At 38.1% G+C, this 25,504-nt stretch overlaps 2 protein-coding genes across 12 annotated transcripts in view; one reads left to right on the plus strand and one right to left on the minus strand.

Moving 5' to 3' along the window:
* CACNA1D (calcium voltage-gated channel subunit alpha1 D) overlaps window positions 1-6,007 on the plus strand; it is a 233,244-nt gene extending 227,237 nt beyond the window's left edge. For 9 of the 10 annotated variants that reach the window (XM_032984250.2, XM_032984245.2, XM_032984247.2 and 6 more), the window contains 3 exons: window positions 1,588-1,706; window positions 2,482-2,802; window positions 3,805-6,007. In XM_032984250.2, coding sequence (XP_032840141.2) covers window positions 1,588-1,706; window positions 2,482-2,802; window positions 3,805-4,098 — 734 coding nt within the window. In that variant the 3' untranslated portion in view covers window positions 4,099-6,007. Of the gene's footprint in view, window positions 1-1,505; window positions 1,707-2,481; window positions 2,803-3,804 lie in introns of those variants that run through there. The other variant, XM_032984252.2, reaches the window with a different exon arrangement.
* Window positions 6,008-10,379: 4,372 nt separating this feature from the next.
* CHDH (choline dehydrogenase) lies at window positions 10,380-24,200 on the minus strand. 2 transcript variants are annotated; one of them, XM_042799684.1, is made up of 9 exons: window positions 24,087-24,200; window positions 21,816-21,940; window positions 19,011-19,819; window positions 18,410-18,561; window positions 14,526-14,655; window positions 13,745-13,879; window positions 12,477-12,619; window positions 11,508-11,610; window positions 10,380-10,929 (listed from the first exon to the last, which is right to left on the minus strand). In XM_042799684.1, exons 3-9 carry the CDS (start codon window positions 19,762-19,764, stop codon window positions 10,511-10,513), a joined length of 1,836 nt encoding a protein of 611 aa, XP_042655618.1. In that variant the 5' UTR covers window positions 19,765-19,819; window positions 21,816-21,940; window positions 24,087-24,200; the 3' UTR covers window positions 10,380-10,510. The 2 variants fall into 2 exon arrangements, with proteins under 2 accessions (XP_042655618.1, XP_032840147.1); XM_032984256.2 differs by lacking the exon at window positions 24,087-24,200 and adding an exon at window positions 23,699-23,992.
* Between the last annotated feature and the right edge of the window lie 1,304 nt (window positions 24,201-25,504).

Raw genomic sequence — 25,504 nt, forward strand, 5'->3', positions numbered from 1 at the left:
GCCTCCTGTTATAACCATTTGTTTAATGTTCAGGAAAAAAGCTGAGAAATTTTGCAGGCTTGGTATATCAGCAGATTTTAAAAGAAGCTCAAACTTATTTGTAACTAGTGTATGGGCTGTTTGGCCTGGGGAGGAAGCCTTGATGTTCTCACATGAAGAAAGAAAAAAGAAAAAGAAAAAAAACCCATCCTGCAACATTGCACTAAACAGCTTCTGCTAGCATCTGGATTCAATCCAAGCTAATAGCACACAGAATGCCCTGGCTGAGTACTGTAGATAGTAAATTGAGCTCTGCGTCAAGCTTTCTCGAGGTTTCTATACCAAACTCATCACCACAATATTTGAGCAACTTCCAGAAGTGTACAGAAAAATGATTAATATGTTCTTTCAGACTCTTTCCTGGGGAGAAGCATGTGCAAAGAAGTGTCTTGTTTTGGATGAGGAGACTCTCTGGTTTGCTTTTAATTCATTTTGGTGTTGGGACATTTAGCATTTGTTAGGATCAGGAGCGAAGGCCTTACATTCCTGTGTTTGGGTTTACCAAAGAGACACAAAGTTTGCCTTAAGTGGACTAACTCACCTCCTGGAGGTGCCTAGTTTAGTCCAATGGCTCTTTAAGGAACCTCCATGGTTAGTATCCAGCATTAAGTGTCTGGTGATAGCTATGAGGAATCCCAAGTCTATGGCACTTAACTCTTCAATTCTGTTCACAAAATTCTTGGTGTTGGAAAAAAAAATACCAAGAAGAGTTTCAGTAAGTTTCAAGAGAGCACAATTTTGTATCATTTCTTTGTACAGTCAGGCTTTTTCTAGCTTTCTGCTGTGATACTCGCAGCTGTGAGGATGTATCTGGATTCCAGCTGCTGTTCAGTGTTCAGGCTTTCTGCACGCTGAAGCCAACACGGAGGAATGATTCCCATGTGCTGCTTCCCTTTGCTCTGCAGGTTTTCACCAAGACCAGCTGAAACATTTCCACATCAGCCAAACGTCTTGATCCAATTCAGATTTCTACTTTTTCCTTTCTAGCATTTACATAAATAGTAACAGCACAAGTAACAGCAGTGAGCAGGGCTTATCACTGTCATAAGTAACAGACTAAACATCAGGAACTGACAACATGACTCCACTTTGACTTGGACATGGTTTTCCATATTGCACATTGATCCCAAGGAACTGGCGGTTTGGTATTTCCTTTGGGAAGTCTGGTTCATTAGAATGAAGAGTTTAAAACCATGGGGAAGAAAGAAAAGACTCTTCTTTGTAACTATTCACAGCAGTTTACAGGAAAACTCGAGTTCACTGTCTGAACCAGGCTGCTGCATAGCACAAGCTGGCTTTGTGAAACAGCTGCTGCAGATTCTGTCATGGTGGGCTGCTCGTATGGTTTCTACCTAGGACTGCATTTGCTCTTCTGATGAATCTATCCTTTATCATACAACCAGCTGCTTGCTCCTGTTAGCACAGTTTACTTCTTACTGGGGGATATGTTTTCATTTGTGTGATAGTTGACTCACCTTGGAGTTCTGGAAATAATAGACTTTGAGGAAAAGTATTTTATTTTCCTAATGAATGATGGTTTCCCTGTAGCAAATAGACGATCTTCCTTTAACTTCGAATGCCTCCGCCGACAAAGTAGTCAAGATGACATACCACTCTCTCCTAATTTCCATCGCACTGCTTTACCACTTCACTTAATGCAACAACAGGTAAACACAAAATCTTATTTAAGTAATAATGAATTACATCTTTCCAACTGCTATAGTGTACTTGTGACTTTCACTGTTGTTCAAAACAGTACTAGTGTGTTATGTAGTTTGCCTGTGCACGACTTCTAGGCCAAGTCTAGGCTTGTAGTTGTTAGACATGAGGCTTCTCAAACATCGACCTTCTACAAAACACTGAAAATGAGTAATCTGCCCCTATGGCTGTTCTGAGTGTCCACAGAGTCAGGATGCCATAAGGAAATTTGACCAGGACTGCATAATATGACAACTGTCCATTAATCTTTGGGTATGCAGTTACTGAGCTCCGTCTGAGAATTTGCAAGCACAATGTACACATCTTCTGAGTCTCAGTGCCCAGTGCTGATGTGGCTCTGAGGTGGCAATTTCCAATGCCTAGAGACACCACCCAGAATGCTCGGAACCTGCTGACAGCTTCCCATCCTGTCCTTACAGGACAGAAGGAATGTCACTACATTTTGCTTTCTTTGTTTAATATATTGTATAAGCAATTATTCTTCTTTATTAATGCTAATACCAAGATTTTGTGATACAAATAATAATAGAAAAAATACCATTTTATCCTGTCAATTTGCCAGTTTCAGTCCTGTTCCTCCTTCACATGACTATTAAACATCAGGAAATATTAACTTTGCAAAACTGCTGCCTGAACAATTGGTTTGAACTAACTGCTGAAGTGAGAAATGAGTATGAATGAGCATTTGAAATCACTAACTTCCAAAATTCTTCCCCTTACCAGGTCATGGCTGTTGCAGGCCTGGATTCCAGCAAAGCTCATAAACATTCACCGAGTCGTTCAACGCGTTCCTGGGCTACCCCACCTGCGACCCCTCCCAACAGGGACCGCACTCCCTATTACACACCTCTCATCCAGGTCGATAGGGCTGAATCTACAGAGCATATGAATGGCAGCCTGCCTTCCTTACATAGGAGCTCCTGGTACACAGATGACCCTGATATTTCCTACAGAACATTTACACCAGCCAATTTAACTGTACCTAATGACTTTAGGCATAAACATAGTGACAAACAGAGGAGTGCAGACAGCTTGGTAGAAGCGGTAAGTATTACAGAAACCTCTGAAGTAGCCAAGAGTATCTGTCTGTTCAGTTTTTGTATTACCTTTAAAAAGCAAATCATTCAGTTCACATTCTCGCTCTGAAAATGTCGTATTTTCCATTTTAAAGCCCAAAACTGTTTTTAGGTAAAGACAGGGGAACTTACTCACAGTTGTCACGTAGTAAATGATTTCTACTGAGTCCAAATCTTAACACTGGTGTGTCACAGAACTGAAGAGATTTGAAATTTAAGTTTTCTAGATGAGGATCAGTATTGAGGTGTCCTTCCACAGTGGCTGATAGGGAAGTGATGATGCATATGTCTGTCCTCTCTGTTGTTTTTATAGAAATACATCACAACTTTTGCAGTAATCTGAATAAAAGATCAAGAACTCTATGAATCAGTGTACTAAATGCAGAGAGGTGAATAACAGCTACAGAGATTGATTCGCAGGTGTACAAAAGAATGTTAAGAATTCCCTCTTATATTAAAAAAGATTTGAAGATAAAGAGTATATAGCATTTCTGAATCAAGCTACTGTTCTTGCTTCCATCTATAGCTTCCTTTTCATTACCATGAGCTAAACAATACACTTTGTTACATTTTATTTGCAAATGGGACTTCAGCATCTTTCTTCTGTGTACTTTAAAGTACTGAGAACGTATCTAAAATTCTGTGTTTCAGGCAATTTTCTAATTGTATCATCTGAAATATATTAACTATGTCTTTGGTATATCAGCCTGATGATTGGTGTTTATCAAAGACTACTCCCATATTTCTAAAAAGTCAGATGCACTGCAGTGTCAGTTGCACTATCACAGAACAGATACCGTGTGATTTGGAGCCATCTGATCGTTCTCTACATGTACAGTTTTGTTGTGGGTTGCTCCAGTGATTCAGCATGGGGTTTCTAGTATTTTCCACAAATGAGAAACGTTGTTATGACCTGTCTGTTCTTCTGTAATTCCACTGTATATCTCATTTTCTTCCCTCCATCTACCAGGTACTTATATCTGAAGGCCTAGGAAGGTATGCAAAGGACCCTAAGTTTGTTTCAGCTACAAAACACGAGATCGCTGATGCATGTGACATGACTATTGATGAGATGGAAAGTGCAGCAAGTAATCTTCTCAATGGAAATATTAGCAATGGGACTAATGGGGACATGTTTCCCATTTTAAGCAGACAAGATTATGAACTTCAAGATTTTGGTCCTGGCTACAGCGATGAAGAACCAGAAACGGGACGATATGAAGAAGACTTAGCTGATGAGATGATATGCATTACAAGCTTATAGTATTTAGCAAGGAAAATGATTCTAACAGAAAAAGTGCCTCATAGTTTAAAGATGCTAGGCACTAGCTGGAGTGAACAACCAATCAAGTTTTGTATAAGTGATGTCACACCTCAAGGAAGCCATAACTAATAAATTTATTATCTCCAGGTTGCCGAAATGTGAGCAGAGCTGCAGTATGTGGTCTCCTCCCAGAATCTTCAGTTCCTCTGTAGGAATGAGGTTATTTTGAATCCAAGCAGATTGCGACAATCAGTTTTTTGAGGGCTAGAGCGGGATTCTGAGGTGTAATATCTTGCTTGTCTTTCAACCTTGTGCTGCTGTCCTTCGTAGTAGAGCAGGATTTTGTCAGTGAAAATGTCTGTGTAAGTCCAGCACAAAATTGCGTGGGAAATAGCAACACGAGAGGAGTGATGACAACCAATAATGTCATTACCTTGGTACTCAATAGCATATCAGATACCCGTTGCATATCCATTCTAACATTGTTTTCAAACTTGCCTCCTGATTTTTTTTCTTACCACTGTTCTAAAATACAGTTTGTCATGCTCTACCTGTTAGAGATCGTTGGAAAAAGAAGTTATATAAAGATTAATCTGTCATATGTAACACCAGTTTACATAGGAAAATATCATTCAGATAGTCTGTTTTATGACTATCACATTAAGGGCAAAATATACTGGAATAATTGCATTCTTACTAATGCACTTGCAACCAGGTTATAGTAGAATTAGATAAGATAGTTTGCTAAAAATTATATAGTAGAAATTACTGTAAATGAATTGTAATATACAATGATTTGTATTTGTAAAGAGATGTTCTATATTTTGTAATTATTGTACCGTAATTGAACTGCAGCAATATTTATGGACCCTAATTATTGTATCTCTCCACAGAATTCTAGATAGAAGTATTTTTACTTGGAATATATAGATCTATAGCATAAATATTTAAATAGAATCACCTCTCAGTGTAAATCTCTTTTTGGGATAAAGTGTCAAGTTTTAAATTGGCAACAGTCAGATTTTTTTTTTTTTTAAATAATTGAGTTGAATGTCTCTGCATAAGGGATGCACAGTTGACTATTTACAGTCTTATACTTGGAAAGGTAAAAGATTTAAAGTTATTTTAACTTTTTGATTGAAAAATAATCTCTAATTTTATTTTTGTATTAATCCCATGCTAAAAATAAATACTAAAATCATTAAAAAATTGGCAAGTTCATGCCAGGGTATTACTGGTCATGAGACAATTAGTTTTGACAAAGTATATTACTTACTTACCCTACTTTGATGGGAAGCATCTTGGGCAGAAAATATTTCACGTGTAAATGAAAATGCTTTACTTCAGTACTACTTTGCTTGGAAAGAAAAAAAATGTGATAACTTGATTCTTCACAGAACCAAAACCTTGATATAAGAAGTATAATATTTTATTGCCTCTACCTTTCTGTTGTTCTGTGTGTACTATTTCAAAGTTTTATTTTTATGCAATCAAGAGAGGGCTTAGATATTGTTCACAATGCAGTAAAACCCTGACATGACTTTAAGGCTGAAATGACCTTGGAGAAAAATCAAAAAACACTGAATGCTACTGTCTATTTTGTTAGCACTGGATAACAATGACTTGTTCTAACAAGTTATCTTATCAGGTTTTACCTGTGGTTCATATGCTAGATAGCAATCCAGTTCACATTTTTACAAATGTGATGTTTAAAACATGTCAATAAACATTTTGTACATAATGAGAGTTTCCTATGAATAGCTTACAGACCTCCTCTGAAATCATTCTTATTTCAAATACCAGGATAAGAACTTAAAGGTTTGTAAATTATTTCTTGACCTACATCATTTTGTATTAAAACAAATGCAAAATGTTCTTCAAAATAAAACTGTGTAATAATTTTATTATACTTGGGACTCCTTTTACTAATAGTTTTTCACCAAGAAACTCCAAAAGTTAAATTCGTTTTGCACCGTTTGAAGAATGGGAGGGAATGTGTGTAATATAGTCATCAGTCTACACTATTTCAGTGTACAAGTCTTTTATGAATGATTACTGTTAACCAGAAAGAAATTAATTAGAGTATTCCTATGAAAAAGGTTGTTATTACTCTCCTAGATACAGATCTATGGAAATTATTAGAAAGACCTGACTAAAGTCCCCTAAAACATCAAAACAAATCTGTCGTGCTGCCTGTGAGGAAACAGTTGGGGAGGTTACCCAGCAGCAGTTGCTTTGTCACGCTTATAGAAACTAACTTTAAGAGATCAAAATGGAGCTTTCTGGATCTGATATCACTGTGACATAACAATGAGTAGTTCTCAAAGTTCCACCTATTGTGGTATTCCCACTTCTGAAAACTGCCTTTATGGCAGCTTAAGTTGTACATTAAAATAATAAAAAAGGAGAAAAATCCCAGACCAGGTCACTTAACTGCATGGATTTTTGATAGCACATTAAATTTGGCAGATTGATCTGAATAAGAATTTTTTTTAGTTAATAATTTGTCCAAGGAAACAGAAAACAATTTGCTGACTTCACTGTATTTTCTTGCTAGTGTGGTTAGTCCTTAGCTTTTGATAGTTGGATGAGAAACTCTTTAGAGCAGATATGCTATTTTATGAGGAAACAGACCCCACAAAAATAAATGATGAAGTTACAAACCATGTTCTATATAGTTAATGGTTTAAGGGAGAACATACATATATATATATGGATATATAGAATACCTGTTCAATTTTATTACATAAGTGTATGGAAAAAAGTAATCAATATATGCACAATTACATAGTAATTGTCACCCTTAAAATACTGCCAATCATAGCAATTACTCAATACAGAAAAACTAGAAGTTATCTCAACAATTAAAACATATTTCTTGAATTTCCAGATTTGTTTATATATGTATGTAATGACAGAAAACATAAGTAAGGAATTAAAAATTTGCGGTCTTTTACAGTGAAGTAAACTCACTGAAGAAGTTAATATATAAAATATATTAATATTTAAATACTGCCTTTTTTTGGAGCTTGGATGACAGAAGAAGAGAGACTAAAAATTATAATACTGTAATTTAAAGATACGCTTGTGTTCTCTCCACAGTAATTCTTTATTTTAACTATATTTTTTTAAAAATGCATAAATGCTTTTATTATTCCTCAAAATACGTTTCTACATTTATTTCATAGAAAATGCATCTTCCAAGCCCACTTTCCAGTTTTTCAGTGTTAATATAGCTGCCTCATTTGCTGGCAGACTAACTGAAATCAGACACTTGGAAAGGATTTTAACCTGCAGAAACATCAAAAGTTCTGGTGTACAAAACCTTGAGTGGCCTTACATAAATTAAGTAATTGCAGTTTTCCAAACACTGCTATTTTCTGCTGCTTTTAAAAGCACTTCTCATACTAAAGCAACTTGAACTGAAATATGTGTACAAAAGAAGCATTTTTGGTCACTTTTCTTTCTTAATCTCATTGTCCCCAGCCAGAGACCTTCAACTGTGTCTGAAGCATCTGCAGCAAGCTATTGCCATGGAAACGCTGGGGTTCTCACTTGTGGTACCGTTGCTGGTTCAAGCCATGCTGGCAGGTCTAGTAACTTCCAAATTCTTACATGAAACAGCTTTTACAATTAACTGGGTTTGAATACATAATGTAGTATTATCTGTGCATTTATAGAAAGATATATATCTGGGTAGGACTGGGAATAATATCCAATTATATACTGTAATGTTTTGTTAAATAAGTAAAATTCTGGAATTAACAGCCTGTGTTTTGCAATCCAGTAAGGTGTAAAAGATGGTTAATTTTACCTAGCAGACTGCCAGTGTTCCCCAGAGCACGTTAGAATATCTTGTACCTGTTCTAAGTATCCCTTAGCAGACTTGACTCTGCTAGCAAAATAGTTTTAACAGGAATTCAGTATCAGCAACCAGATACAATGCAAGAGAAACTAATGGCACCTTGATGCTACCTAAAGATTCCCCCAGGGCAACAGAGCTTCCAAATATCTGAGCCATTTTTTTAGCACTGCGTCAGAGGAGTGTCATGAAGGAGCCTCACCATTCTATAGCAGTGAGGCCTAAATTAATACAGCAAATGTGGTTCACAGCAGTGAAAATATTTAAGTATTTAGAAGGGGGAGGAATCTTCAAGGTGTCTATGTATGTTTAGAGTGGCAAGAAAAGGTGATGCTTTCGGAAGAAATGCCCAGTTATCTGATTGCACAAGGCAACAATGTGTACCTAAACGTAAGACGTACGTGCAGTTGGACATGTATATCTAACCTTGCTATTTCCTCATCTTTCTAGAGTTTGACATACTGGCAGAGAATAGCTCTGTGCGTGTTCAAGTAATAAGTTACATAAGACAGTGGCGAGTTAATCCTCTGCAGTTGCATAATAACAGTTCCCATCTTGCATGCCTGGTGTGGAAACCTGTGTTGTAAATCTGCAAATGCAGGAACTTCAGTATTCCGTCTTTCCAAATTGCTTTCCCTGTCAACTGCACTGGACTGTGGTAAGTCTCACCAGTATATATTACTCTGAGTAGCCGGATACTTTGCATTCCAAATGACACTAAGATACCTACTGAATACCTTTAAATGAAAATCTCAAAAGTACAGGTGCCGAATAAATTATTTGCCATAAAAAGGTGCACCATACACAGTCCATGCGTTCCTCAAATGCGCGGTTGCATCAGATAGATTGTCTTATTATCACAGCTAATCAGTCACGTCTGACTTAAAATATTCTTGCTCTTCCCCTCATTCCAAAAGAATGCATTACATACATAGAAAGGGTTTACCTGTCTCCTTTTGGAACAGAGTTCACTGCTGTCATCTTCCATCTTCAGTATTTTTGTTTGCCTTTATGCAGATACTCTAATGAACGAAGTCCTTTCCCTCAGTTAGCAGCAGGGCTTCCAGCACTGCCTGGCAGCAAGCAGCACCAGGTAGAATTATCTGCCTTAAACATCTGCAGTTGTCCCTCTAGCCAACATCTGAGTCAGCACTTTTTTTAGAATCTGCTCAAATGGTGCAAAATTCCATTTTTTCTGAAAAAAAAGTTTGCTCTGTTTACTACAAGTCCTGAGAAATCTTAGGCTACAGAAGCTCTCACTTTATAATTTGAGAGCTGCTTAGTCAGAAGTTATTTTGGAATACTTAATAAATCCAAATAATTCAATAGATTCAATTTCATTCAGTTAATTCCATTTCTTTAGGTTTGTGTTTTTGTTTTGTTTTGTTTTGGTTTTTTAATCAGTACCTGAAAGTTAGATTGACATATAAAACAACCATGAAATATCATCTATATTGCTTTACACATCTGAAGATAGTAAATCAAAGATTTAAGTCCTAACTAAAATATAGCATTGGCTCACTGAATAAGTTACTCCTTTCTAATTTAAAAAAATCACCTGACCATCTGGCCTTATGCAATTATTCTGAGTAATCTTTCATTTTAAATCTAGCTTGCCTGTAATTTTTTTTTAACAAAATTTGAGTGATAGCAAGGCACCATTCAGAATATTTACTGAGAAATATCTTTTGCAAACACTCATCTTTGAGCAAAGACCAGTAACTTTAAGGATGTTACAAAAAGTACAGATCTCTTACTGTGCTAAATGATAAAGTGGTACAACTATATCAGCCTGTATTGTGAACAGAATTCTACCAAGCTCCTTGAGAAAAAAACAAGGAGAAATTCAGTTTTCCACTATCAGCTCCTGTTTTGCATTTTTTGGAAAAGTAATTTTCTGATAAACACAATTTATGTCTTCTTCCTGAATACTATACAGTTAAGACTGGTAAGGATGCTGAAGTCTAACTTTCAGTGAGGCTTTGTGAACTGTGCATTCTTCTCATAAAGAAACCACATTTGACAAATTATAAACACATGCAGGTTCCTTTCTCTCATATGCCTTCTGATATGAACTACTTTGGCCTGTGAATATGAAATTGCATAAATGCTTACATCTAATTTACCATTCTTTGCAGGATGTGGGGATTACTGACTAGCTATTATCCTGGGTAACACTCTCACAGCAGTTCCTTTAAATAACAAGGCATACCATAATGATTTTCAAAATAGCACACATTAATCTCTGCCATTCTTCATGCAATTGCACAATGTTCCTGATGTATGTACACAGCTGTCTTGCCATTTAGAAGTAGCTTCTCTTCAACAAAAAATTTGAACTGTACCACAAAAAGTCATGTTTAACTAAAACAAGCAGCTTAAGCCAACTGATTATAAAAAAGGAATAGGCAGTCTAATGTAAGAGAATGGATCAAATTGTTATTTTGATAGAATATGTTGTTTTGCATGGTATTTCTTTTGTTCAGTATGAGAAACCAACATCCTGATGAAAGCCTAAGTTACAAAAGAGGAAAGGATGCGAATATTCATTTATCTCTGGGTTTCCAATGTCTTGGGCTTATATACAGGAACATTTTTCTCCTGAAGCGATGGGAGGCCCTTAATTAGATCTGCAGCTTTCTCTGCTATCATAATAGTTGGGGCATTCAAATTCCCACTGACAACACTGGGCATTATTGAAGCATCTACTACTCTCAAGTGTTCAACACCAATTACTTTTGTTTGGGGATCAACTACAGCAGTGCTATCTGAAAGCTGACCCATTTTACAGGTGCAGGAAGGATGATAAGCACTGTCAGCTTTCTGCCTTATGAAAGCATCTATTTCTTTATCAGACTGAACATGATTTCCTGGTTGAATTTCAGGCCCACGAAATTTTTCAAAAGCTTTCTGAGCAAAGATCTCTCTGGTCAGCTTGACACATTGGCGGAATTCCCAAATATCTCTTTCTGTATGGAGAGAAAATAAGAAAACTGTAAGTATGTTCTTAATTTAGTAACACATACAGAATGCATAACAGAAAAAATAGCATTGAATAAAAAAGGCTGGAGGGAAAGTCTCTCACTTCTTGCTGAAAGCCAGAGTGAAGTAGGATGTTCTTCAAAGTCACAGATATTTACATTCACTGAGAACAATACTGTCATTTATATTGCACAATCCTAAAAAGGAATAGGTGAGCTACAAAGAATTGCTCTTGATTTTGCCATACCCATTGTCTAGCCAATGACATTAGTCTCAGCACAAAGAAGCAAATGAGATTGGTTTCTTCACAAGCAGAGGAGGGGATGAAATGAACAGTGTGATGCAGTAAACACTAAGAACCCTGACTGCATCCCCAACAGGGAATTCTTTTTGGTTTATACAGTGCTTTGCACAGTGGCCTCTTGATACTAACTGACTTTCATAAATGAGAAATAAATAATGCACCAACCAGCACTTCTGAACTGGTGCTGAGCAGATATGAAAATCTGCTACTGAAACAGGCAGGAAACAAGTTGACATCAGAACAGGGAGAGGCTGCATTTACCTGTTGACATGTAGTTAGGCTCAATGATAGGATGGTCTTTTGGGTCTGTACTCTTCAGCTTTAGCCAGCCCACACTTGTGCTCCTCATGGGTCCGACGTGGACCTGCAACACCCACACTATACTTATGACACAGTCCCACCAGACATATTTCCAAATTCAGTATGAATTTTTTGGTGGTTTTTGTTTGTTTGTTTGTTTGTTTTTGTTCTTGTTTTTTGTTTTTTTTTTTACTTTGGACAGTCTTTACAAATTAAGCAAATGGAAATATTAAAGGGAGATAATGGAAAATGACATTGAACATTTTTCCATTTTATATAAATTTGTTGTAAATATGATATTCCATAAGGGGAAGGAAATATACCTGTCTTATCAACTCACAGCTGTTCTTTTAATTTAAATACAACCATTCCAGTTTAGCAGTAGCACATCATTCTAATACAATCAGACCAAAATACTGTCATCACTGAAGAAAAGAGATTAGCAAGAAGGAACACAGATATTCAGTGACAGTTTCCCAGCATTAGCACAGACTTTTGGATCAAGATCATAGTCTAAAATGGGGCTTGGACTTGGGCCAGTGAATAAATGGATGGCCTCATACATTCTCACTTAAACCTCTGTCTAAACTGCAGTGGAACAGGGAACACCTCGTTTTAGTTTTGTACAGCATCTAGCATGATGGTATCCAAATCAATAGCACTGTGGCACTTCAGTAGTGCAAATACTTAAACAGCAGTTCAATACTTGCCTACTTTCCCAGAGATAAAAAGTAACATAATTTTGGTAGCAACATCAAATAACAAGCTCGTGTTTTTTCCCCAATGCAGGAGGTTAAGCCAGCTCTTTTGTCTTCTACTGAACAAAGTATTTTTCAGTATATAGCCAAATTATCAGTAATTATAATAGAGCATAAGCCTCCTTGCTAATTGTTATAGAACTTTACTGCAGTGTGTTCTTCAGCAACTCACCTGGTAAGCTTCCATTGTGGAAGGAATGCGACCATGATCAATCACCTGAGAAGGGAGAAAGTGGAACTGAATGTCAGGGTGAGGAACCCCTGGTTCACTTCGGATAAAACCACCAGATTCTAAGTGGGCAGTGGCTCCCTCACCTAGAGAGTATAAATGAGAGCGAAAATGCCATTAAAAGTTGTCAGAAAAGCAAGAAATCCCCTTTTTAACCCTTGGTTTCACTACTATGAATAATTTACATATACAGTGGCAATTGCAAGGTATGCAAATCTATTATGAACAGCTTGTAATTTAAGCAATATACGTTACTTTCATCTGGTTTTTAAATCACTAGATAAATGCACATTAACTTTGGAAACCCCATTTAGTTGAGAGTGGTGTGTTAGTTATCTCACTGTAACTGGCAGGCCTAGGGTCTAATTCCAGTGGCAGGATTGATCCCAGGAGCCCAGCAGGTCTGGAGTGGACTGGCTGCAGCACCCTGACATCACTGCACTGAGGTCACAGGCAGAGCTGTCACAGCACCTACCCTGCAGGGGAAAGATAAAGGGCCTGCGATGCCCCTCATATTATGTTATGTTCACATCTGTTTAAAACCATAAGCTAGCCCTCAGTGTTTACTTTCATGGTAAAAAGCCACATATACCCAGAGTAAGTTGGCAAATACATAATAATTCAGCAAGTGATGAAGACCTCAACTTTGGCCAAACTATTTTACTGATCTCAAGGATTACTTTTACAGATCCTTTTAAAGGTACAACTTACAGATGCGCTACTGTAAAATGAGTGTGTAATTTTAATTAAAGTAATTTCTGATTTACATGCAAGCCTAAAAGGTTCTGATCAGAGCAACAAACTAATTATTTTGAGGAAATTATACAGAAAACTTAATTCAGTTCAACAGTATGTTTTTATTGACACAATATCTATTTCAAATAGAATTTTTTCTTCATTTTTTTACAACAGCTTTTCTCAGTAGCACCAAGATCTTTAAACATAGAATTTTTCTTAAAATGAGAGATATAAAAAAATGTTAAAAAAAGTGTATAAAAACCTGCCTTGTTACCTAAGATATAATAACTGTATTAACATATTCTAATTTAGAAAAAAATAAATAGTTCAAGTCCATTTGCAAGCTCCAGTTATTTTCCAGAACATGAAAATAAATGTATATGAAGGCTCCCAGACTTTGAAATTCATGGATAAAAGCCTGTAATAGTTCTAAATCAATTAATGGTAGAATGCTTGCATACTTTGTTTCATACCTGTAAACTTCCAAAGCCATTCTAGACCAATCTTCACCATGTTAACTGGCTTTTGTGCATTATATAGAGTAATAGGTTTGGTGCACTTTTGCTGGACATACACTTCTAAATGATCTTGAAGGTTCTGGCCTACTCCTGGCAGGGGGGAGTGGAAAGGTGGATGAGGGAGATGAAAGGGAAAAAAAAAAAGTTACTTCACATAGAACAACTATACACAACATTTGCAACCAGAAAACAGCACAAATGGGAACTAAACTAACCTCTTACAAGGGCAGTGATGACTAAGACCAAGACCATAAGTCATACCAGCCTTTTGCTTATGTCAGAATAAGGTTTTACACAAACATAGCATAACTAGAATGAAAATAGAAAGTTAAATGGCAGACATATCACTTGTTCTAAAATTGCCAGATATGACTTCTAAATACAGTACTAGCTTTTCTAGTTTTAAGGAAAAGTTCACGTTATTCCTTCTATTGTTGAATATACATGACAGTGGGAGTTTATATATACAATCTGTTGTGGATCAAAACTAATTCAAAATTCTAAATTATAAACTTCAAAAGTACTCAGTGGCATTTTTCACTATCAAATGTAGTAAAGAAAAATGTAGGAGTTTATTGCTCGCTTCTAAAATCAATGCATGTTTCCACTGATTTGTAACGTTTCAGTCCACACAACCTGACATAAAAACAAGTGAATTTCATGGATTCACTTCATTCAATGGTCTTTGAATTGCATCCATGGGAAGATGTAAGGTTAAAAGAAATAATAAAATTACCAGGAAGATGGCAAACAACAGGGATCCCCAGTTTCTTTAGATCATCTGCATTGCCAATCCCAGACAACATAAGCAGCTGTGGAGAATTTATGGCACCTCCACTTAAAATAACTTCGTTATTGGCAAAAGCCTAAAAGGAAATGAGCACAAAAGTCCTAACATTATTAAGCCTGATCTGAATGCAGGTGACAGTTTGTCAAGAGCTTCTACTCAGATATGCAATTCTGATCCAGATTAGATACCCTTCCCTCATGTTTTCCTCTAATTATATTCCTATATTGTCAGAAGTTTCTGCAGAGATAAATGATCAAGCTTTCACTTTGATAATTTCTGTATGTATTCCCATGTTTACAATCCATTCAAACTGTATGGCACACAAACATTCAGCTCAGCCAGTACTGTGGCTGCCAATAAACTCCTGTGCTACTTGCCAGGAAAAAAGTGCCTGTGACACTTGGATCTCTCTCCTGTTTTCAATAACGGTTTGTAAATTAAAACTGAGACTCCTAAGGAAGATTTTGATTTCAGAGACTTGCTAGCTCAAAAATTCTCAAGAACTCATTTTCTTAATTCAACCAAGACTAACGTTTGGTTTCTTAGCTTACTGTAGTCCTCAGAAGACCCTCAACCACTAAAGCATTACTGAGAAAACTGACTGCAGGCATATATATATATATATATATTTCTGTTTTGCTGACAAACTTTTCATCAAATAGTTTGAATCTGAGCCTTGAGCTGGTCATGATATAGGCTGCTAAACTATTCTTCCACCTTTGACTTGGTTTTCTGTGGTGGATAGTTCTTTTTCTAGAACTCCTCTGCAAGTATTTTTGGCACATCTTTACAAGGATTTATGCCCCAAAATATTTTCATTTAGCAATACCAAAATCCTTCTCTGTGTCATTTGAATCTGGGGGCTGCCTCTTCCCTGTTGCCACATCTCTTAAATTTAGGATCAGAACTACCCTCCTTAGTGCTTTTTGCTGTTAAAAGGAAAACTGTGTGGAGTAAGAAAATACCGATACCCTTCTCCTTTTCCCTTTACTCCTTGAAAGGGAATGATGTGGGTGAACTCAGCCTTGTTCAACCTATCCCTTTCTATTCTAATGAGGTGGCTCATGAACACACACATAGGATGCACTCCATCCTCCCTAGTCACACACATATTGCCTGTTGAAATATAATATATCCTTTGTATACACACCGAGTTAGGTAGTGCATTATAAACTGAATAGTAACTCTTGCTTGTCTTTAAGAAAGAACAAGTGCACCATATAAGAAACAAAAAGTAAGCAACAATTTATATTTAATGTAAATTTTATCCTACCTAATCTAGTCCAATCTTTTAAAGCAATACATGTTTACAAAAGTCATACAGTGTTTAACTGTGAATTCTAATATATCAGTGAGGTCACACTGAGGGAAAAATAGATGAGGCACACAGTTATGCCCCTGAACTTCCTCTCATTAGCAAGCAAAACCCACAAGAGTTGGAGGAAACACATCTGATATTGCTTATCTGCATTCTCCACTTTCGTAGAATGTAGGGTGCTGTCATGAGTAGCTGCTTGTTTTTATTTTAGATGAAACATATAGCTTCTAAGGCAACATTAAAAAGTGCTATTTTTTCCTGTATTATGGTGAAGTGTTAACAGATTACCCTGGAGTACATATTAACTTGTAGTAATCCTGTCCTTTTTGAATGACATCTCAGCTATGCAGAATGATGGTGAATGAGATTGTTGCTAGTAATAAGATCAAAATGTAGTAAGAAGATAAATTTTGATAAATTGTTTCCACACTATTTATCTGATATTGCCAATGGATAGCCAGTGCCAATAGTTTTTGTTCATTATAGTTTTGCTCCAGGCAAGCATTAAGATGTTAAGACTCATACACAGTGTATCTGTGGCTGCTGAATCAATACCTAGATCTGTACTTTGCATGTTACACAAATATAACTTATTTCTATTTTCTATGGTACACACAGATCTGGTGGCAGTTTGTTCCAGGTAGCATTCAAATGATGCTCATTCGGTCTATGCTCACTGCAAAGTCAGCGCTGTAGTTATTCCTAGCCCATACAGAGTCTTTCCTTGTGCTTAAAGCTAAAATACAAAGAGGAAAAACTGACTTTGAAACATTTTTATATGGGTTAATTAGAGCATGATACATTAAAAACACTTTTCCCCTTTAAATACACTTTTCTGCTTGATTCTGAACTCAGAAACTCCAGGAATGTTCTGTCTACCTTCCCTACTTCTGTCAGAGACCTTACTGGAGCCCTGGGAGCCCTCCAGGACCCCAGTGTCTACTGAATAACAATTAAGTGACTGGCTTGATGAATCAGGTTTTGGTATTTTAATTTTACTGATGACTGATGCAAAAGAGATCCTACCTAAGAGACTGTAAAAAACAAAAATGCTTTACTGTAATCAAGTGTTTCATCCTGATGCTCATAATGTAATAAAATTATTAGCTCTTCCATCCTGAAGGGTATAAAATTTTCCAGAAAGTAAAAGCAGACAAGTCCTGCAATTTTGATGTTGGGGGGAAAAAAAAAGGAAGGGAAATACTTTGAAGGTGTACTTTTAATTATATATGCTATAAATATATATCATTCACTACAATTCATACATGTATTAATATGTATGAAAATTCATAGCAATTTAAAACTTTTGTAATTAAAGTGGTCCAGTATTCAGAAAGTCTTTGATCATATATAATTAGATTTCCAAGACTTTCTTCAACAAAATTAATCTTGATAATGGCACAAGAACAGCAAGTACAGACACTGTTTTTGCAGACATTTAGTATCTCATGAAATAAATTAAATTTTCTGCAACTTTTGTTTTACATTGTTAAAATAATTATCCTTACCAATCCACTTAGAAAACAATAGATTTGTTCTGTGTTTTACAAAATGAAAGAGCAGTTTATTTATTTATAAAAGCATTTTAACTTTTAGCAGATGTTCAGTCACAGAACACTTGTCTGTTGAGTCTTGTAAGCCTTACTGACTTCAAACCACCAAAACTTACATTCTCCTCTATTTAGGATATTACTATTACAGTTTTTAATTGTTTTATCATTGTTTATGACTAAATATCTTAAGTTATTTACATACAAATACCTTTTAGGCAGTCTCCTAGTTACATACTCCATAATCAGCTGTAATAGTAAAGTGTTAAGGGAAATGAGAATGTTTTTCATATAGAAGTCAGTGGATTGAAAGCTGCATAAAATGAATTGTTTATCCAGAGACTTAAGTTGAAATGGCAATTCAAGCTTCCTTCCACATGATCATGTGTTCAATGGAAGTTGAACTGAGACTGAAAAATATTAATTGTACAAGCAGTCACAAGGCATATTTCATCACTGTATCATCATTACTATCCCAAAACTCAATACATAGTGGTAAGTAGAAGTGAATGACTCATTATGTATTCCTTGAGCCATTCAGGTTTCGGTATTTAGATTTTACAGATTTTCCTATGCCAGAACAGCATTTTCAGAATTGTTTTTCAGAAACATCAGTGTTTCAGAGCTCTAGTCAATACACTGAGACAGTGCATGATTGCACCATAGGTTCCAGCCAGAAACCTTACACAACACTCTTGTGTAACATCAAGTTATGTCTTGTCCCCTCAGTACCGAGAGATGGAAATATAATGGAGATGTTAATCTCCAAATTGATACAGCTGAAATATCACCTACTGTAAAATAACTGATGAGGAGTCACATACTGGAAGAGACAACACAGCATCTGAAAATCAGACATTTTGCAGAATAAAGTACCACTTTCAACAAAAGTTTGTTTTTAAAAAAAAAATTAATTTTGCTTTGACTCATACCTTTCATACTGGAAAACAAGAATCTCTTACCTTTTTCCTTTGCCCATTTTTCACATACTCAACACCAATGGATTTTGTTCCTTGAAACAAGATTTTTGTTACAAGTGTCTTCTCTGCAACTGACAAATTTGGGCGTGATATGGCTGGGCGAAGGTAAGCACTAGCTGTGCTCCATCTTTGACCTACAATATATGTTTACATAAAACATCAGAGTAGTCATAGCTCAGTATTCTTCAAGATTTCGGTCAGTAACCATCAGGATGTTTACAGAGGTAAAGCTTTCATAGAGTTTATAGAGTTCAAAGCAAATGTGATTTGATATAGTAACTAAAGATCTTATTTTAACATAAAAAATTTCACAATGACATTCTGAAAACTTACTCTCCTTCCCAAATTTAACTATGAATCAAGACTTTCGTACCAATGCAGTTTTCAATGAAATACACACTAGGTTGGTGGCAAGCTGCTGTGAAATGAACAGGGTGTAAATATAGAGTGTCACAGCTGTTCAGTAATTTAAACAACCAAATGGCATTCAGTGCACATTATATGTCTATATTCCAAAATGCTTTCAGAAGTACCACTGGTGGGTCAGATATACGAATTCCTTAAGGACCCCTGTATGATTTACCTTGGTGGACAGTCATGTCCATCCAGCCAAATCCTTCTTGCTGATAGCCATTCATATCATCTGTGAAGGGATACCCGGCTTGCTGGGTTGCCTCCAGGAATGCATGATGAAGAGGATGGTTTGTTTTCCCTCTTGACACATACAGGGGTCCATTTCCACCTCTGTACTGATCTGGTCCCAGTTCGTGTGTCTGTGCCTTCTTAAAATAGGGCAAGCAATGTTCATAGTCCCATCCTGTAGCCCCTTCCCTGCTCCATCGATTATAATCTTCTGCATGCCCACGAATGTATACCATAGCATTGAGAGAAGAGGAGCCACCCCACACTCTTCCTCGGGGCCAATACATAATTCGGTTGTCCATATACTTTTGTGATGTTGTGTGATAATACCAGTTAAATTTCTCATCACAGAGGTTGTAAGTTAATGCAGCAGGCATATGAATCTTCCACATCAGTCTTTTACTACCTAGAAGGGTATCTTTAGGGCCTGCTTCCAAAAGCAGTACAGTACTGCGAGGGTCTTCAGTCAACCTGTTGGCTAGCACACACCCTGCTGATCCAGCTCCAACAATGACATAATTATAAGAGTTTGTCTTTTCAGAACTAAGTTGAGATGACGTATGAGAAATTTTGAATTGTTGTTCGTTGATGCCCAATATGTTCTTTAATGTGTGTGCTTTAAACAGAGTTCCTTTTACTTTGTGCATATTATTCACAGGACTGTAACATTTAACTCCTTTCATTAAGTATGACATTTTTACTGATAGTATGACTCTTGAAGAATTTCTAACAAAAATCCAGTGTTTAATCCTAGAAAAACAAATAAACAAACAAACAAAAATCATAATTAAGATATAAGCATTAATACAGTGCACAATCTCTAAAATGTCAGTCATTTTCAGGTAAAACTGGTATACTTTATCCATTCTCACTATCCAAAAGGTTAACAACAATGCCAATAACCAATGAACGTTTACTCTGAAACTTGCTGTCTTGTTATCCTTGTAATGCAGTCTGTGGCAGCAGCCAAGTGGCATACTATTTTGTATTATATGCAGCCTGATTTTGATTTGCTTCTTGTTCCTGAGATAGATACACGAAGCACATTTTCAGGTATTTGCCAGAACCATAAAGGATGGAAACCTTTGCTTATCTTGTAGTCTCTATTCACCTGCCTCCAGTAGGTAAGAATTTAAGAAAAACAACAATTGCATAAAATTCTCTGCAAGTTTGTGACAGTCAGTGATACTGCATAGCCAGCTCACCAACAATGGAAATGGTAAGTGTGGCTGCTGTAGCTTCTGCCAGACCAAATCTAGGATGTCTCTATAAAACACATGAGTAAGTGAAACTCATTTTCAGTTATCCCTAAGGTGAAAAACTGTTGGTTTTTGAGGTACGTCTTCTAACAGGAAAGGCAAAAGTGCGCATCTGTGGCTTTCTACCTTGTTACTAAAACCAGAATCTGCAGGAGGACAGTTCCAATCTAATACTGCCAGATCCTTAGGGTCAGTAGGAATGGCAATTTCTTTACCTTCAGAAAAGCCTGTGAGCCTTGCAAGCAACGCAGTTTAGCTCTGTGTTGCACAGGTTCAGGTACAGGGACTAAATGCAAGATTTTCACAGCCCATGTCACAGGTACAGACGCTGCCAGCCAGTCTGAAGTGCGTTTCTCTTGCTCTCTCCCCTTGAAACCATTCATCTTTGTAAAAATAATTAGTGAAAGCAGATACCCTTGGGCTGTATATAGTATTCTTCCCTGGCCCATGGCTTCTATCTAAGCAGTTGCCTTGGATTCTAGAGAGAGCAACTTACCCAGAGACTGCTACACTGTAATTCTCTGCCCACCTGAAAAAGATAAGCAAGCTTTCTCCTGCAAATATGTTGAATACTGTATTATGTTTGTGAAATCTAATTTTTCAGAAATTAATTAGGTTGTTAATGTTGATTTTAATAAATTCATGTTTCATAGTTATTCAATATTTTGTAATACCAGCCCTGTATTTTTGTAAAATATCTGTTTGTTTGTTTGTTTGTTTGTTTTTCACTAAAAGGAAATGCGTTAATCACTGAAATAATCAGATTTATCTTACTAAAAGGTAGAATGGAACTATATTCATTTTCTCGGGTGAAACTCTACAAAGTACAGTTTGTGAGAGCACACAGGAGCTCTTAAGGCCCAACTTGCATTGAAGGGGTTAGTATCAAGGGCTGAGATGAAGTCCTGAAATAAGAACATGATGATACTTCTGTCTAAAATAATCCATGTAGTTCTTTGAGCGTACATGGGTTTATCACAGTTCAAGTTCTACAGAAGATAGTCTCGTAGAATTTTGCAGGAGTTCCTCTTGAAACAAGACAACATCAGTCAAAAAGTAACCTAATGCATCTTTGCTCTTAACTTTCCCTTACTTATATCAGGGGTTTTTTTTGTTGTGGTTTTTTTTTTTTTTTGGTTGGTTGGTTGGTTTTGCTTTTGTTTGGTTTGGGGTTTGTTTGTTGTTTTTTTTTTTGTTTGTTTTTTCCCCAGGGAGAATTTACAATCTGTACAGAGTATCTATGAACTGTATTTCAGCAAGAATGTGCTTTTTCCAGTAACTGGAAAAAGCCAATTTGTTATCCCAATAGGTAAAGTGAGCTATCTGAGGCTCTGAGATGTGCCGGGGAAGCTGACCCAGTTTACCCCGTAGGGAACTATAGTTTTATGGCCAGCTCTACTAAATATTGTTGTGGCTGTGTCAAAATAAAATATGTAGCAATAGGGAAGTTTACACAACGTGGTTCTACTGGAATTCTCTGTACTTACCACCAACAAAAAGTTGCCTTTTGGGCCTTGCTGGATATTAGTGCATGTCTTGATCTGGATTCTCACATATCACGATCTCTTTATGAACACGTAGTAAGATGTTCCTCAGGAATCAGTGAATGGACCTGCAGAAATACACATGGCAGCAACATAAAATAAATTCACTGTCTTGCTCTAGAGCTTCAAAATCTGGAGCTCGTTTTTTAGAAGCATGTATTTACAGATATGATTACTATTGAGCAGGACCTATGGACAGTGGTCCCACAAGAATGCGAAGAGCAGGAGCATCTCAGCAGGAAAATTCTGTTTCTACAATTTAACAATGTATCTAATTGTAAACCAGGTAGCTAGAAGTGGGCACTGGAGTTCTGAAGTTAGGTGTTTGCGGCTCCTTGCATCATTGTAACACATTTCTAAAGACATTATCAGGCTTGCATGAGAAATAAACCCCGATGTAACCCATGGGTACCTACCATTGCAACCCTGAAGTTGTTGATTTGGGGTCACCTGTGAAAACAGACTTCTCTAAGGGGCAATGAAGCTGTGAAAGGTGAAGAATGTGCTATTTTTTTTTTCCTTAAGGAAATGGGACAGAAAAAAACATGTAAGAGGCTGTGTAGGGCATCTAAGGACTAAACTGGCTTGCCTTCTCTGTAAGAAAGCTAAGCAAAAGTGCTAGGATTCAGCCAAACGACCTTACTCCTAGACTTCTATAGCTCACAGTCCACAACAAAGAAAGGAAGGTAGATATCTTGCACGTGGGGGGGGGGATATATTGAAAAAAGGGTATTAATAAAATGGTACTGTAGATGGATAAGGTGGTTAATCTAAAAAAGTTACAGGGCAGTTGGCATCATTAACTCATCAGAGCTGTCCTGCTCTTTGATAAAACTGGAAATAAGAGTGATCAAAAATATATACCAAGACAGTTAGGGTACCCACAGTACCCACTAGAAGGCTGAATTACCAGCCGAGAAAGCTAAATCTAATGTTCCTTTTAAGTAGCTGAAGTAGTACTTTGAATCTACTCCACCACACACATTTGTCAGATTTATAGTTAGATACTATTTCATGTTTTGCCTTGATTTGTTGTTGTTGTTTGTTTGTTTTACATCAAATGGACTGGCAGAGTAACATTTGAGAGTATTTTTGTATTGCAAAGAGTGAGTTGGGAGTGAAGTCAGTCAAAAGTGTCCTGGTCATAATATTCAAGTGACTTTGAGAATCAGCGCATAGATGATTCACAAATTTCTGTGCTTTTAAGTTCTGAAGTGCAGAGGTCAAAAATCAAGCCATTCTGGTTTAATTTAAATTCAGCATACATAGTTGGATTGAACAGATTAAAACACTAGTTTCAACGCACAATTCTTTTTGTCGTATCGATCCATACCCACTCTCACCTATGCATGGACCTGCTGCATAGGCACTATCCTACCCCAGTTCCTCTAAACCGATCCTGAACAAAATGGAGATGGTCAGTGGCTGAAAATTTACTCCCTGTCCTGTTTTGCCAGGGCCAAACCAATAATATCGTCTCTGGCAGATGTAAAATATGACCCTCGCCTGGATATGTCCAACAGCATGGACAATACATGGTGCAGCAGAGCAATGGGACATTTGCTGGACGTTTACTCCTCACGGCACCGAGCTGCTAAATCCTGTCGGGCCGTCTGGGTAAGGCGAAGGAGGAACAGCTCCTCAGGTAAAAGCAGCTCTTGCTTCCCCCCCTCGCTGCCGGCTGCGCGCACAGGTTGAATTCATCTGCTGTGGGAGCGTTTTGGACTAACTCCCCCTTCAATCCTGCTGGCAAGAAAGTTCATTCTCTTACAGAAACTTTGGGGTAAGTTTAATTTCCACGGCTGAAACTGTTCAAGCCTACTTACCCCACCATTTCCTCCTTTATGAACACTCGTGTCTGCCGGCCCAGGGCGTCAGGCTGCCGGGGGCTCCCGCGGGTCCGCGGGCCGCCGCGACCCCGTCCCGGGCGCGCCTGCAGCGGCTCCTGCTGCACACACGGGCCGGGCCCCCCCCGGGCCCCTCCGCAGGACGGAGCACCCACGGGCCGCGCCTTTCTCCCCCCCGGCCGGGGAGGCCTGTGCCTCCCTCAGAGCCGCTTGTGTGTGGGGCTGCCGCGGGCGGCGGAGCGGAAAGGGCCGCCCTGCCGAGCGCCCGCTCCTGTCCCGCCGCGGGCTCCCGCCCCTCTCCCGCCCCTTCCTCCTCACGGCTCCCTGGAGCTCCCCCTCAGAGCCCACCGGCTGCGGCCCCACTCACCCGCACGCCCTGCGCGGCGATCCCCGGCGCAGCTCCCCAGCGCGGAGGGCGGGGTGGCCCCTGTGGGGCGCCGGGGCCGCCGGCGGGAGGGGACGGAGACGGAGGGCGGGCGGCGGCGCCCGTGCCCCGGGCTCGGGACTGGCCCGGCAAGGGGAGAGGTCCGTGGGGGAGGCAGGGCCGGTGGAACCTCCCGCAGGAACGCGCCCTTTGGCCCCCGCGAAAGCCCCGTCAGAGCGGCTTCGCGCTGTTTCGCAACCGCCCGGAGCGGCGGCGGCCGAAGTCCGCTCGGGGTCCCGGGCGAGCGGGGCAGGCCCGGCCCCCGCCCTGAGGCGACTTCCCCGGGAGCGCTTTAGCTTTTTCACCCAGCCCTTAGGTGGGGAAGTCAAAAGGCGGGTTTTTTTACTTAAATCAAACGTACTCCATAGCGTTGTCATCTCGGCTGCAAAACCGTTTTCCAGCGGGAGCGCTGGGAGCTGTAACGCGGCTTGAAGTGAAGGTGGTTTGTGTAGTGTTATGTTCACATAGAAAGAAGTGATCAGGTCTGGACTCTACTTACGTGATGGGTAGAAGATTTGTTTTCTAAAAGGTCTTCTCATCTTAATTTTAAAAATCTTCGTCAAAGTTTGAAATACTTATGAAAGAGGAAAGGTATTAAACAACCTTGTCTCATTATACAGCTGCTTCTCCACAGACTTCTCGTCGGGGCAGTCAGTGATGTGTGCTTTCTGTTAACCTGTTTTTTAGAGACTGATGACAAAATGTTCTAGAGTGAAATTTTAAATATTTTACTAGGAAAAAGGCATAGAAACATCTATACTTGAGATTATAGTTCAAAGACAAAAGAAAAAAATTAATTCTTCTTCCCGATGTCCAATGCCTTCTCTTTTGATGAGATGTTAGCTTAAAAAAACAAACAAACAAAAAAAAAAAAAAAACCAAACCAAACCAAACCAAAAAAAACAACAACAACAAAAAAAAACCCCACAAAACCAAACAAGTTTTATGGGTGGTTTTTATAAGCAATACTAGCTGCTGCCCTGCTAAGATTAGTCCTAACTGTTAGAGGGTGGGACTTAGACGCAGAAAGGTATGTTTAGAAAGTGTCAATAAACTTCCTAATGTTTGAACAAACAAGCGAGTTGAACAAGTGGCACTAATAGCTATCTAGGAAGCCATTAATATTTATGTTTTAATGGCTAGATTACAGATTTCTGTTTCTATTACACTGTTGTAGTGGAAGATAGAGGTTTTGGAGTTAGCAAAATATTTGGCTGTAAAACTAAAACCAGTATCAAAGAAATTAAACTCTGTAAGTTGTCTTTCTTGTCTTGTTCAACCCACAGGCTGTCGTGAAAAATAGGAATGTTTATTTCTCAATCTTGGAGACGGGGTGTGGGTTTTCCTGTTATATCCTTTTT

The sequence above is a fragment of the Tyto alba genome, unplaced genomic scaffold (assembly GCF_018691265.1).
Source record: "Tyto alba isolate M040663 unplaced genomic scaffold, T.alba_DEE_v4.0 Super-Scaffold_3, whole genome shotgun sequence".
NCBI classification, from domain to species: Eukaryota; Metazoa; Chordata; class Aves; order Strigiformes; family Tytonidae; genus Tyto; species Tyto alba.